Source organism: Rousettus aegyptiacus, unplaced genomic scaffold, assembly GCF_014176215.1.
Source record: "Rousettus aegyptiacus isolate mRouAeg1 unplaced genomic scaffold, mRouAeg1.p scaffold_m13_p_2, whole genome shotgun sequence".
NCBI lineage: Eukaryota > Metazoa > Chordata > Mammalia > Chiroptera > Pteropodidae > Rousettus > Rousettus aegyptiacus.
The window spans coordinates 56382827-56398941 of NW_023416295.1; the positions used below are offsets into that span (position 1 = coordinate 56382827).

Consider the following 16115-nt stretch of genomic DNA (forward strand, 5'->3'; position numbering starts at 1 on the left):
CATAGAGCATTAACAGACTTGTGGGCCAATAATTTGCCTAACGGACATGATAAGGGCATTTTAGAAGTTGTATTCGGGAAAGAGACCATAAGGCAGAGTCTTGCTGAGGGGCCAGAGTTTTTAATTAGTCAACGTTTTTACTTTTTCTATTCACCATCTTGGTTAGAAGGGGCAGCAAATTAATTGGCAATCTTAAATTACCTTTGATGCTCTCAGTACCACAATGTTGGACTAAGCCTTTTTATTTATAGCTGTGGAAACGGCGAACCAGAGATGATATGCAACTGTAACTATAAAAATAATAGGGAAGGTTTGCTGAGGGCTTACTTGGTAGCAGTCTGGGGTTAAGATTTTAACTTGTTTTACCTCTTAATCTCCATTTTATGGCTATAGAACCCAAAATAACAAAGCAAATTGCATAAAAGTCAGGATTTGAACCTAGGCAGTTTGTGTCCACAGCCTCAACCATTGAGTTAAGTCACAATTGAAACTGGACTGATATAGTGAAAGAACGTGCTCACATCTAGCCACTGGACCACCAGAGAAGCAGCATTTTAAATAAAGTAATTGACTTTGAAAGTCACTGAGCAGTGAAAGCCCAGAGCCTAAGGGTGAGCTGAGCTGTCTGACAGAGGAACCAATAACTGAAATTCTTATAAATGGCAGAGTCCTTCCAGGCCAGTAAACACTAGGGTTCTTTGATGATGCTATTAATTTAAATGAATACGGCAATTTTTAAATGTATAGACTTGAAAAAAAAGAAAAAGAGACATTTGGATTCTACTTTGTGGGTCTTTTAAGCTCTGAGTGGTAAGAACAGGCCAGGGAGCATGAAGTCGTTGACCAACCATCTAAAACAGCTATTATCGAAGCATTTGAAATTTCGCTTCCTGGTATTGTGGTCAGTTTGGCTCAAATAAACTCATAGAAATTCAATAAGTAAATAAATAGTAAAATAGCTACTGTCTATGGTAATGGCTATCTACGGTTCCAGTCAAAGGGGGAAAAGGGACACGAGGTCTGACAAAGGCTATAGGTTTGTCATAATACGATTCAAACACACAGAATCATAGAGTGAGGCAGTGAACATTCGCATGTCTATCACCAGATTTCTCAGATCTTGACATTTTGCTTCAGGTTTTTTTTAAAGAAATAAAACATTTCAGATGCAGTTACCTGTTGTGTAACAGCTCAACTCTGACCCCACCTTGTTCTTTCCTCCCATAGACATAACCAGTATTTGAACACAGTGTTTATCATTCCCACGTTTATTTTTTGTACTATTAAAAATATATGTATATCCACAAATAATTACAGCGTTGTGGCTTACAAGTTTAATTTCATATTATTTCTACAGTTTGATTTTTGACTCAACGTTATGTTTTGGGCTTTTTTTTTTAAATTATAGTAAGGTATACATACGAAATTTACCATTTTAAACACGTTTAAGTATATAGTTCTGCAACATTAAATACATTCACATTGTTGCGGTCAAATTTTTGAAGCTTATCCGTGGAGATACACATAGCTCTCGTTTACCCTGTTTCACTGCTGTGCATAATCCATTAAGTGCACGTACTGCAGTGTGTTCATTCTGCAACCGAGGACATCGTATCACTTCCAACTGTGCAGCATTACAAATGTTGCAGCCATGTACATCTTTGGACACATGTTCTCTATTGAGGATTCATTTCCGGAAGTAAAGTCTCCAGGTCACTGGGAATGGCATTCTCAACTCTCCTTGGTTGTCCAAGCCACTTTCCAAAGTGGCTGTATCAGCTATTCTCCTACCAACAATGTGGGAGTGTGACTCCCTTCCCCTCCCCCAAAAACCACCATATTATTTGAAAGAAAAAAAAGAGCAAAGATAAAGAAAAGCATAAAGAAGAAAATAAAAATCACTCAAAACTCACCACTCAGACATAGCTAACCATTCTTGACATTTTAGAAAAAGTCCTCTTTTTTCCTCGCATAATTTACATATTTTAACATAATTGGCATCGTATTGTACATATTAAGTATGTTTGAATTTTTTTGAATGAGTTTATATATGTACAGTCTTAAACTGCATTTAGTTATAAGTGTCAAACAATCACTTTATTGACAAGGATAACATTAGAGAAAATCAAGGTCGTTTTACAAAATCCTGAATCTGTGGTTGCTATACTTACAGGATGTCTGCTTTAAAATAAAAGCAAACTGCTCCCCCTCCCACCAGTAGCTACAGAACATTACAATTACTACATTTTTACTCACTGGGTTACTTCTTTACATATTGGCATGATTTGATTACTTTTTTATACATTCATGTATAACTTTCATGATCACTTTAATAGGAACAACAAAATATTTCTAATATCTGTTTTCTTATCTCTGCAAGTGTCCCCTTAGTGAGGACTTTAACGTCTGTGAACAAACTCAGCTTTTCCAAAGGCTCCTCTCCAATCTGCGTAGTGCTCTAAGCTCTATAACTACCCTTCTTCATGCGTTCTTAAAGGCCCTCAGGATGCAGGCACCCCTGTTAACTCATTTACCCATCTACCCCCTGAATCTTTCCTAAGGTATCAGTTGACCACTCTAGTCTGTGTCTGCAAGGCTGGCCCAAATTACTATGCTATGCGAAAAGGAAGCTCACTCCAGCTTGGATCGCCATGCAAGAGTCTAACTGCAAGCAAGCATTCTCCACATGGCAGAGCCTACTAAACAGTTACATATGGCATCAAGGCATGAGGAATAAGTTAAACTGACAGCCCCCTGGACTTTAGAAGAGTTTGGGAGTATTATATATCTTAATTTTGTGCCTAATTATCTGAAAGAGCCCTTAAAATGCTACAAAGAAGCTAGTATTAATTGAAATATAGTTCAAATTTTGTTGCCCCTGTAGTATTGAATCTTCAAAATGTAAATAGAAAATTTTGGAAACAGAAAATATTGTTGAGCTTGAACAGTTTGGGCATACTTTATTCATTAATTCAGGCACTGGCATATTTTTTCTATAGAATTGCCAGATTTAGCACATAATATGCAGGGTGCCCAGAAAAATTAAAAATTTAAATAAGCAACAAAGATTTTTATATAAATATGTCCCATGCAATATTTGAGACATGCTTATACTAAAAGTTTTGGAAATTTTACTAAAAAACTGGAAAAGAGTAGTGTGCTGGGATGGAGAATAATGGAAGGGGAAAGACTGAGATCTTACTTCAAGTATCTTCAGGGAAGACCCCTTTCAAGAAATGATTATGGAGCAGCAACCTAAAGATTGAGGAATTTTTAAGAGGGGAAGGCATGTGCAAAGGCCCTGAGGCAGTAAGGGACTCAATGCTCACTGTGTTTGAGAAACTGAAATAAAGCTAGTCAGCCTAATGGGAGAAAGAGATAAAGTGGGATAGGAAGGCTAAAAGCAGACCCTCAGTCTTAAAGGACAAGAGCAGTAAGCATGATGCTATTCCATGGGCAGCAGGCATTCAAAAACACCACCTTTGTTGTTGAATACAGAAGAGATGTCTTAAGTCTCAACAAAATATTGAAGTATGTTATGATTGAGGATACCTTCTGAATTAGGGGTATACAGGTTTAAAAACATAACACCTTTATTTTCCAAATTGCCATAGCCCTTTCTGGATTAACCATTCTATATCAGTCACTCTTAAATTTTGGTGCTCATTAGAATTGCCTAGAGAGCTTTCTAAAATGACCAATGTCCAGGCTACACCCCAATCCAATAAATCAGTACTTCTGGGCCTGAGATCCAGATATCATCAGTGTTTTTAAAAATCTTTCTTAGTGCATCCAAACACCTGGGGAGCTTTTTAAAAGGCAAACTTCTCCAGGGGGTCTGAACTGGGCCCTGAGACTCTGTACTTCTCACAAGCCCCCAGATGATGTTAATGCTGCTGGTCCATCCACTACACTGCAAGTTATCAAGGGCTAATACCTCTTTAGCAGTCCTCGTGTGTACAACACACACCTGCTTTTTCTTTTCTGCTCCCCTTCATCGTGTTCCTACCAGTCATCCTTCAAAGTTTTATTACCTGCCATTGGGTCCCTAAAGCAAAAGAGCATGCTAATGAACCTAACATTGCTTCCCATTTTAGAAGAGCTTTCTGAAGCTTTGGGATTTGCATTTGTGAGCAAAGGTCTGCAATTCCTCTCAAAATGCAGGGTAATCTTATTAAGAGATGATCTGCTGTATCCTCAGTAACAAATACTCCATGTAGCCTCTTTGTTCTCTAAGTCTCCATTCTCCACTGCCTCTCTGTACTTGTTTGTCTGAGAACAATCACACATGGTGGGTCCATTTGTCTTTTCTTATCACTCCGTTACTGCTGCTGAGCGCTCGCTCAGCTGTGCGCTACAGCTTCTTGGCTGACAAGATAATTACATTCTGGGGCAGACTGGGAGAAAGACAGGTAGTGCTCGAAAGTTCCGGAGCCGACTACTAGTCATCGCAGGAGCAGACTTCAAGATCAAGCACCTGATCTAATTAACACACTCCCATCGCTGCCTACCTGACTATGGAATGCTGACAATTGAAAGCCTGAAGGCAAAGCAGATATCATGCAACCCAGACATTTAAGCTACCCTGTGCCAGAAACAATTACATATTCTTTTTGGAATCTTGGGTGTCCTAGTAACACAGTCGAGCCTGGGGGTAAACTTTTGCATAATACTGGGAGCCATGTATTTACCGATAATGAACAAGAGAACCAGTGGAATAAAACCTCACAAGAATGAAAGACCTCACGGGAAGAAAGCCTTCTGATCGCCTTCGCAAGAAGGACTTATTTTGTGAAACCCAGCCCGCCCCTAGCTCTGGAAGAAGCACACTGCTTGACAAAAGCGAGGCTTCAACAGCAAAGAGCTATTTTCCTTTGACCAGACAAATAGCACAATACAGTTCCCAGGAAAAAAAATTTTTTTTTTACCCTATGGTTTCACTACTTCCTACATTTCTTCAAAGATGTAGCTGTTCAGTTTGAAAGTGATTACAAGCACAACCCTTTTTCTTCTTTTCTTTTTGCTTTGGGTAGGAAAATGTTCTGTTATCTCTAAGCCCCTATGTCTAAATACAAGGCACTGTTATTTTAACTTTCTAATGAGACTCGCCCTCGCCAGCAGTTGGCATTGGAGCCATTCCCTGGCACAGCCTGGTAGAGCAGAGCAAGGACTGGCTTTGGAGCCGAGACTTGTTTCTAACACTTATCAGCTCTGTGATTGGGCAAGGTACTCACTTCTCCAGCTTAAATAAAGGGTTTAAAGGTTAAAGAAATCAAAAGAGCCCTAACAGAATGTTATGGGTTAAATTGTGCCCCGCCCCCCACCAAAAAACATGTTAAAGTCCTAATGCCTGGTACCTCAGAATGTGACCTTATTTAGAAATAAGGCCTTGCTGATGTAATTAGTTAAGGTAAGGTCATACTGGAGTAGGGTAGCTGTTTAATCCAGTGAGACTGATGTCCTTAGAAGAGAAGAGACACAGAGACGGAGACACAGGAGGGGGAACAGCACGTGACAGTGGAGGCGGAGATTAGAATGATTCATATATAAGCCAAAGATGCCAAGGATTGCCAGGGACCACCGGAAGATAAAAAAAAAAACAAGGACAAATTCTCCTCTTCAGGTTTCAGAAGGAGCTTGGCCCCGATGACACCTTAATCTCAGACTTCTGGCCTCCGGAACTATAAGACAATTAATTTCTGTTTTTTAAAGCCGCCCAGTTTATGGTACTGAGTTATAGCAGCCCCGGAAACAAATATATCCACTTAATTTAGGCTTACTCATTAACCTCTCTCAGGCTCACTTAGGACATCTCTAGACCAGGACAGTCATTGCTGGGTACCTGCCACCAGAGGCCTGGTGAAGAGATCTGATTCTAAGGTGGAGCATGGTGGGTGGGTTCAGCTCTACTACTTCCTGATTGGATGACCTCAGGCAAGTTAACCAAATTCTTTGGGCCCCAGCATCTTTGCAGTAAAACAAGGATAATAATGGTACCTAAATAATAGAGCTTCTATGAGTAATGCAAGAGATGACACTGTCAATTACAAGTGTTAACTCTAGTAATTCTTTCCCAGATGATGTTAGGAGGAGAGTTCTGGGCACCTTTAGACCTGTCTACAGTGTGGGCTCATTGCACCAGAACAGTGAGATTAACAGAGGAGATAAAAAGCAATGTGGTCTCCTCCTCAGCCATTCCTGCCACTTCCCCAAGGATGTCCCAGAGACCTCATGACAACACATGCTCCAGGAGCTTGGGTTTCTGAGAATGTGTCAAAAGGCAAGAGGTGCTTGGGGATGTTGGGAAGCTTGTGAGAATCTTTCCATATTGTTGTGAGGACCCTTGAATTGGTAACTGTGGCTCCTGAGGAAGGAGAGTGTTTCAGAAGGAGGCAGGCTTTGCTGTGAGTGCTGAAGAGTTTGCCCCATGTAGACCTTTTTTGAGTCCATCCTCAGGTAGAAGAAAACCAGGTAGAAACTGATTGCTCCTTGTGGCCAAACACCTGAAAGATCTGAGACCCTTTAAGAATTACTTGCACTTTCCTGATTTAGGTGACATCTTGATTACCCACAAGCATCGTCTTGACAACAAGGAGAATAAATGTCTCTGCATTTTTTTTTGTCTCAATAGAGTCATATATCATAGGTTCATTTCTGTTGTGTGGCTACAACTAGGAGTGGAACTGCTAGGTCGTAAGGTGTGCTCATGTTCAGCCTTAGTAGCTACTGCCAGTTTCCAAAGAAGTTGTACCAATTTAGACTCCTACTGGAAGTGTGTGAGAGAATCGTCAGGTTTTTTTGTTTGTTTGTTTGTTTGTTTTTTAATTTTGGACCTTCTAGGAGATTCATACAGGCATCTTATTGTGCTTTTAATTTATACTTCTCTAATGGTTTAATAATGTTGGACATTTTTCACATACTCTTTTGCTACTTGCATATCTATTTCTATCAAGGTGTCTTTTCCTTACTGATATGCAGAAGGTGTTTACATAGTCTAGCACCAAATCAAATGCATGTATTACAGTTATTTTCTCCCACTCGATGGCTCCTTCTCTCTTAAAGGCATCTTTTCAGAACAGAAATTTTTAATTTTAAGTCCTATTTATACATCTTTTCCTTTATAGGCAGTGTTTTTGGTGTTATGCATTTTTGTGTCTTGTCAGGCCACAAAGATATCCCCCCTGATTTCTATAGTGATAAAAGTCAAAATAGTAGTTAAGCTTTTAGGGGAGAGATAATGACTGGGAGGCAATGAGCTTGGAATAAAGGGAGAATTCCAGGGTGTTGATTATGCTCTATTTCTTGATCTTGGTGGCAGTTACATTTGCTTGTTTACTTTTTAAGTATTCATCGGGCTGTATACTTAATACTTAAAACACTGTACGTGTGTTATAATATGTGTTATACTACCTTTAAAGTGTGTGTGGAGGGGGAGAGAATGCACAAACAGGAGCCACTATATGAAGAGATAAAAGGGAATGATGAAAAGAATATTGTGAGAGATTAGAGAAATATTTGTGAAAAGATTCTGCAACATCATAGATTGTCAGTCTATACAAGCCAATCATTTAGTAAACGTATTTTACCAAAATGCATTTAGTAAGTATAGTTTAAGACCAGAAACACTGATATCAGTTAATAATATAACACTGAAAATAAATAGTGCTGAGCATAAAACCCCTTGATATTAGTGAGGCTTCGACAAAGAGTTAAGCAAGCACAGAGCCTAAAGAGAAGCAGCAGGTTGCTCTAGATATTTGGTTTTACAAATTATGTATTAAAATGTGGCTAGCAGATACATGGCAAGTCGACTTTTGTTTCCCACCCTCCAATGAGAAGCATGAGTGGCATGGTCTGTACAAAATGGTAGCTAATGAATCTGAGGTGGTAAGGAGCCTTTGAGATGACAGCAGAAATGTCAGAAGACTAGCACATAATGGTCCAGTAGAGTCACCATCAAGGCAGAAACCCAATCAAAATGCCTAGGAAGGATACAGTTAATACTAAACCACAGCCCAGAACACAGGCTCTGAACCTGAAGATGAGACTTAATGCAACAGGACGTATGGTCAAAGTGGAAAGGAAGGTCACTGTCAGGAGCCATCCCTTCTATGGGCGAGAACACCAAGATAGCACCAAAAGCAGCCAAGGGTCTGCCAAGGCCCTCGGCTTGGGTCTTTTTTAAGAAAAAGCCAGCCAATGTCCTGTTCACAGCCAGCAGGTATGCATCTGCATGGTTCTCTAACCTTAGCCAAGCAGGCATGCACACTTGACAGATGGTTCTGGCAGCCAGACGCTGAGAGGCATCAAACCTGCAGATAATCTCTGAGAGGAGCTCGGAGTGTACGGGTGTGAATTCGGTCACTTTCTTCTGTATCCTTTGTTGCCTGCCCGCTAGATGACCCTCTGTCCATTTCTTATCTTCTATTCTTGACAAGCAGGAGATTCCCAGGGAGCAAATACAGGCTGAAAACAGTTTTGATATCCCCTTGGCTGAGGTGTAATTGGTATTCTTCACAAGCACCGCATCAAGTAGCCTCCAGATTTTGGGTTAATTCTTGGTTAACAAAGCCAAATCCATCCACTTCCTAAAGCATAATCATGATCCTGCATGTGATATGACATTTGGCATTTGGCTATTAGGACAAGTGGTTTAGCATTAATTTTAGTTGCTGATTGCCACTAGAGCGAGAGCAGAAAGGAGTTGGCAGTCGCAGCAGTACCGAGTGAAAACACTGACAATTGTGTAGAGGAAATCTATTAATTAATTCCTGGATACCGATCCCCCCCCTCCCCGCAAGCATTTCAAGTAACTAACTAGAACCATGGGCAATTTGGCGTCCTGATTTAATACTGTAAAAAATTATACTTTAAATTTTGTAGTGTTATGATTACTGTAAATATCATGTGTCAAATGCCTTTCTTTCGTTAAAGCCCTAAAGTGCTATTATAAATTGTCCTAATTAAACATGTTTAATGTTAGAAAAAGGATGCTTTTGCATGCTTGGATGTGATAAATTATATAGCATGGTAACTATAAAAGATGACTCTCAAATATTAGAAATTGTGAAGTCTAAAAACGTGATGTTGCATGAGCTGATGAGAAATGCAAACTCCTATGCTTGGGCTTGAATTTCTTGGGCTTGAATCCCCTGTTATCTGTCCATGGATTATCTTAATTATAGGTTTTACTTCCCTCCTCTCCACCATGCCTCCCAAGAGTTCCTGAGGTTGATTTTCTCACTCGTGTTCGCAAGGTTGGTTTTTTCTGATTGCCTTGGTTTTCTTAACCACCTTCATCAAGCCCTATTTATTTGTTTACTCTGCCTCCATCTCAAAAAAGATTTCTTATTTGTCCAAAGGATAGCAATTTCATGCAAAGTTAAGAGCCTTGAAATTCTTTTTCAAAAGGATCTAAACCTTTCCTTGTCAAGCTCTAAAGATTTCCTCTGCCTCCTCTTCTGGGACCAAATTTATACACGTTCTGTCTCCACTTGAGTGAAATTCAAGTTCCTATTTAGGTATTCGCTGTTAACCACAGGTCTCATGCTTCATAGCCCTTTTGACATGTGTTTATTTGAATAGGTAAATCGATGAACCGGTGCCTTTCTCGTGCCTTTCCCGTATTTGAGAAGTTCTACCTGACTCAGGGAATCAGAGTGGAGCCTGCCTTCACTGGGCAGCGATGTGGAGCATGGGGCAATGGGAGGAATGTTACCTGGATTCCTGCCCACAGCCCCTTTAATAATAAAACATAGCCTCAAGGCGGAGTGACAACTGACACCTTAAAGAATTCAGACCATCAACTTCAAACTGAAACACTACCGTGAACATAAGTGGAACATTACAAAACCCACAAATTAAAACCAAAGTCCATCTTTTTAATACAAGAGGTGTAGAAAGCTTGGACTTAACCCAGGTACCCACCTCCAGCAAGTGCTCAGGACTCCCAGAACACATTGGTGTTCTAACATCACCCTGGCTTCGTTTGTTTCTCTGCTTTGTCCCGCTTGTCCTGATTTATTAATGATAATTATTAATTCTAATTAGTTTTGTGTATTTCCTAAGCTATTCGTCTTCTGTGGAATAAGATAAGATATCATTATGTTTGAACTACAGGAGATGCCCTGAATCCTTCACTCAAAGCTTATTTCTCTTTTCTATGTACAATCTAATAAATTCAGTCATCTGATTTTACAACACACAACAACTTAGAAGACCACAGCTCACAAAGAGTGTTTGTCTCTTCTTGATGTCTCATAGTATATTAAGCTTACTTAATAGATGTTGTTGATGCAACAGTAAATGAATAAATGAGTAAACTGGTAGGGGAGCGACAACTTATAGCTTAACAAGGGAGCAATAGAAACTATTTAAAAACAAATAAAAGAAGCAAAGGCATAGCTGTTGGGCCCACTTGTCATGAGTGTGATCTACCCACGGATTTTTAAAAGCCTTTGATGACTATAAAGCTATAGTTAATATTGATAAGTATGACTCTATTTCCTCAAGAAAAAAAGTCAAAGTATGCTTGAGAGTTTTTATTTAAGAAGGCAGAGAAGTTTACTGTATACTTTAGCAAACTTTTTATTTGAAAATAGTTTTAAAACCTAAAACTTAAAGGCGAGGTAATTTTCGACCGTCTATAAAATACCTTTCTTTGCAATGCCTCATCCCTGGCCATGTGGAGTGTTGATGAACTCATCTCTTCAGGTGGAAATGACATCTCAAGAGAAGCAATGTAGGTGGAGGATGCAAATGGTTTGGAGCTAGGTTCTGACTCATTCAATCGTGTCGAGTCCTGGGTGATTCCAACCAACCCCAGCATGCGCTGACATCCTAAAAGAGTGCTCATTACCACTGGGAAAGGGCGAGTTAACAGTAAGCATTCAAATAATTCGCTCTTTTCCTCCATCAAAAGCGACTGACAGTTAAAACCCCTGGACTGACTGACTTACACAGCAACCTGATAGTGGTGACAGGTCGTTAATACCAAATCTCGGTTTCCACAATGTTACAAAACAGAGAAGATGGCTCCTGGTAGTACGCTCAGAATTTTTTGGATAAAGAATGCTCCATGACAAGAAGATATTATATAAGGTTACGATTATTTGAGACTTGACTCCTGCTGTGATATAAACCACAGCCCTAGACCGAGGCAGTCACTGACACTAGATTTCCCCCGTGGCAATCCTCCGGCTGGGCCATTTCCCGCTTGAGTGCAGGAAGCTGAACACGGCAGAGCTGCAGTTTGAGGAGAAACGCCTGTTTGTTATCAGGAGCCTGTTTCCCCCCAGCCGGTTCAATAAAGGTGATCTCAACCCACAGGCTGAACCCCACACTTAACATTTCCCACTTACAGTGAGCAAAGACTGACTTATTCTTTTTGTTTACAGAATTATGCAAAACTCATTCCTGGAGCTACAGTAGGGCTACTTCAGAAAGACTCTGGAAACATTCTCCAGCTGATCATCTCGGCTTATGAAGTACGGTACATTACAGTTGGCTTATTTTGTTTTTTATTTCTTTGGTATTCAAAAACTAAGATGTGTTTTAGGCAGTTAACTGCATTTTTATTTGTTGGTAGAGAGAGTGCTTCATGCAGAAAATCTCTCTGCATTAATGCAGCCAATATGTAAATTTTGTTCACTTTATTTGCAGATATCTTTCCTAAAAAGTGGTGACGAAGGTAGAAAAATCATAGCCCTGAACATAAAGCTGAGGTTGTTTTTATAATAATAGCCAACAGCAGTGTTGTCACCTGCAAAATTTTAATTCTACGCAAAAGGAACTACGAGTCATAACCCAAGGAAAAAGACACAAAGCATACCAGGAGTACCACTTTGTAGATTCTCTTCTTTTGGGAACCAGAGAAATTTTCCGTTGGAGATTTCACACACACACACACACACACACACACACACACTTTTTTTTTTTTTTTTTTTGCCTTGGCTTTGTAAATTAGTAACTGAGGAATAAATTCTTCCCTTAAAATGAGATATATACTTACAAGGTCTCTATGTTCTCTCTCTCTTTTTTTAATCTCCATTTCATAACTCAATTCATCAGTGATAGATGGCCAGTTGCCAACACTTTTTTATTTTGGTTCCTAAATATTGTCCCCCATTCTTGCCTTTGCTTACTAAGAAAAAAAAAAACGCATGCACACATACATGCACTCCTGCACACACACAAAGACAGTGATGAAGCTCTAAATAAGGACAGGAATTTAAAAAGTAAATTTTTATAATGCTTTAAAGCTCTAATATATGCTCTGAACAGTAGTTACATAATATAAATGAATTTCTAATTTTTGATGTTTTAAAATTACAACTAAATCCGATATACATATATATATATATATATATATATATATATATATATATATATATATATATATGCCAATACTTAACATATACTGAACCAGTGTTCCTTAAGTAAATGACATTTTAGAATCATCTGGGAAGCTTTTTAAAAATAGGTATGTCCAGATTTCTCTAACAGACATCTTAGAACTTTAAGTGAAGGAAGAGCTATGTATTTTGAAAAAACTCCCCCGATAATTTTGATATTGCCCTACCAATTTTGAAACTCACCCTAAGTGGGAAAAGCATATTATTCTTTCTCAAATATATTTCATTTCAGAATAAAATACAGATGTGTTCATTAAAATTATAGGGTGTTTTTATTTTTTCACTCATATCCTCAGAAACTTCAGTTTTCTTAGCTCACATGAAAAATTAACCACCACATTAGCTCATGCTTGAAATTCTTCCGGACAGGAAAGCTTGTCAACAAAATACTAAAAACCCTTCTTCCCCCTTACGCAATAATTGAAAGTTTTAATGTGTAGAATCAAATAAAATCACATAGCAATCATCACCTAATTAGAACACACTCGGTTTTCTTTAAGTCATCATTCTCAAAAGTGTTGGTCACTAACATCTTCAAAGGAATGAAGCAAATTAGAAAACAGTAAATTATCAAAAATATTTTCCCCTCCTGTCTGACCAGCCTCCTCCATGTCTGTGCTTGCTCAGTCAGAGATTATGTCATACTTTGTGGACTCAAATCACTCACTTAACCTACAGGGTAGTTGAAATCACATTTGAAGAGAATCTCGTGTCCTTATTTTACTGCCTCCAAATACAGAGACGTGTCTATGATTCTCATACTAAATCATCTTACTCTGGAATTCTAACTGAAACTTTGTGATTCACTGGGTGAAATATGCAACAGATCTTAGCACTTGTTCAAATTATTTTTCTATTCTGTTATTTTTAAATGTATTCTAAAAGGACTTCGAAATATGGGGATCCATAGACTGGATTTCTTTTTAGTCTATAAAGAGTAGGAAAGAAAATATTGAGAGAAAACAGAGAACGCTTCTGACTGACTTCTAGTGGGGCAGAGGCAATTTCTTTATAATTAGTGACTCCGAGCCACAGCTCAATATTTTACAGTGCTATATTGATATTAAAAAAAAACTCTTAAATGCCAGATGTGTATTCATCTGACCATCACTCACTAATTTCCTTCCTTCCCTAACCACATAATAAAAACTATTGAGATATTAATGCTCTCCACATAATAAAAACTGAAATATTAGTGCTCCCGAGGGGAAGTTCCTTTCCTGGCATTTAAACTTCAGAAGGGAAGTGACTTGGTTTCTTTTGTTTTGCCTGACTCATAGTAGATGCTCAATAAATGAATAAAGGATATGATAAAATACACAAGTATTTTATTCTTTCTTTGGGAAATTTACTTTAAAATATTACTGGTGAAATTTGCAGCATGATATTTCATTTATACCAATGTTGAGATTTACTGCATTTTGGTCAAATTATGTCGCCCACTATGCCTAATTGCTGTCACCTACAGACTTTCAGGCCATATCCATCATTTCTCATTCAGCTCCTGACTCACCGTGCCACTGTCTTCAACACTACGTCTGCCTTAATCCTTGATGATTTCAGTTTAAGTGTGTGTGTATGTATGTGTAAGTGTATATATAATATATATGTACACACACACACACATATATACATATGCATGTGTGTGTGTGTGTGTGTGTGTGTGTGTGTGTGTGTATTCTTGCTCACACCCTGGCCTCTCAGTTTCTTGAACTCTGGTCCTAAAATGACCTCACCCCCCTCCCACGTAATTACCTTTTCATACCTTCACTCCCTTGTCATTCCTTAAACCTTATCATTGCCAGAGAACTCTCTCATAATCTCAGCTACATGCAGCCCATCTCCTGACCACCACATCTTGTCTCTTCAGCTCACGCTTGCTAGTTCCCCTAAGATTTCTTTCAACCCATTAGGATCTCTGATTAATGGACCCCAAACCCCCTCTTTACAGTTCCTCATCTCCTTGATGTTTTCTTTTGCCAGGAACCTCAGCTTCAATTCAATTGTTATGATTATTCTTTAGACAAACTCTCAACTCCTCTGCCCTTTATTGTTTCTCTGAGGTTGCTTGAGCAGCTATGGTCCTAGTTAAATCCAACTGTGCTCTCACACTAACCATATGCTCATGCTAACTGGTCTCACTTTAAATTCATGATCATGGACCTCAAGCAGATCTCAGCAACCAGGCTGTATTATGTCAGTTGGTAATTCAGGAGAGTAATTGAGGACTCTCTCAAACATACTTCACAAATAGTTTTCTCCTTCTCAATTGATGGTAATTCCATCGTTCCATGTGTTAGGGCCAAAAAGCTTGAAAGCATCTTTGACCCACCCTCCCCTCTTTCTCTTACACTGCAAATTTCAGCCATTAGAAAATCTCATTGGCTCTATCTTCTAAATTATTTAGAATTTAATTCAGTCACTACCTCCACTGTTCGCATCCTGGTGAGAGCCACCATCTTCATTCACCTGAATTATTCCGAAACCTCTGAAATGCTACTTCTCATTTCTACCTTTGGTTTCCTACATTCTGTTTTCGACAAAACAGCTAGACTTTTGTTTTAAAAATATTAAATCGGTTCATATCACTCATCTGTAGATAACTCAGTTTGCTCTTTTTATGTAGAGTACAAGATGAAGTCTTCATAACGGCCTGCTAGGCCCCTCCCAGATCTGTTCCCCCCACCCCCTTACCTGTCTGACTTCACCGCCTACTGCTCTCCTCTCTCTGCTCCAGGACAGCAGCCCTGGCATCCTTGCTGTTCCGTTCTCAGAGCAAACCAGAAATGCTCCTGTCTTGGGGTCTTTGCACTGACTCTACCCTCTTCCTGGAACACTCTTTTTACAGACATCTGCAGGGCTAATTTTTCCTCATTTCCTTGAAATGTCGCCTTCTTAAAGAATCCTAACCTACTTTTAAAAAACAACAAAAAACAAACAAAAAAAACTCTGCAGCCTACGACCCCTGCACACGCTCTCTTACTTTTCATTATCCCACCCTAACTTTTTTCCGTATCATTTATCCCCGTCTAGTGCGTTATACAATTTTCTTATTTATTATATTGTTTCTTTTCTGTCTTCTCACACTGGAATATAAACTGCAAAAGGTCAGCTTTTTTAGTGTTTTCTTTTGTTGTTGTTTTCCAAGCACCTCGAACAGTGTCTGGTACATAGTGGACACTCGATAAATATTTTCTGAATGCATAAACTTATAATGTAACTAGTTGAAATGAAACAGATTGAAACAGTAAATTTTAATGCTAAATTGGCAGAATTTGAAATTTTAAAACATGATAGGAATATCTTTAGGACTGAGAAATGATATTTCAGCCTCTGACGAAAACCGTATTCTGAAAAGTTAGCCTGTGTTGAGCTACCAAAGGAGTGACAATATGGGAAAAATACAAAAGCAGGGAAAAGAAGTGACTTGGAATTTACAGCCAGCAAATTAGAATTTGGAGGAAGACAAGGTCACTTTATTAGTCAGTTGGCAAAATTGTACTTAAGGAAAATTTGGAGCTAAATATGATTTTAAAATCCCAGCAATGAAATAGATATAAGGACTTGAATCCTTTTAGATGAACTAAAGTATAACTTAATTCATAATATTTTACAATTTATATTTGATTTGTTTTTATTTTTAGTAATTTGGTTTTGTCCCCCTAATACACACTTTTTAAAAAATCTTTTTTCGGCTTCAGT

At 38.7% G+C, this 16115-nt stretch overlaps 1 protein-coding gene across 12 annotated transcripts in view; it reads left to right on the forward strand.

Moving 5' to 3' along the window:
• ITGB6 (integrin subunit beta 6) overlaps positions 1–16115 on the forward strand; it is a 119237-nt gene that overhangs the window by 71580 nt on the left and 31542 nt on the right. For all 12 annotated transcript variants that reach the window (XM_036236514.1, XM_016152797.2, XM_016152800.2 and 9 more), the window contains one exon: positions 11397–11486. In XM_036236514.1, coding sequence (XP_036092407.1) covers positions 11397–11486 — 90 coding nt within the window. The remainder of the gene's footprint in view (positions 1–11396; positions 11487–16115) is intronic.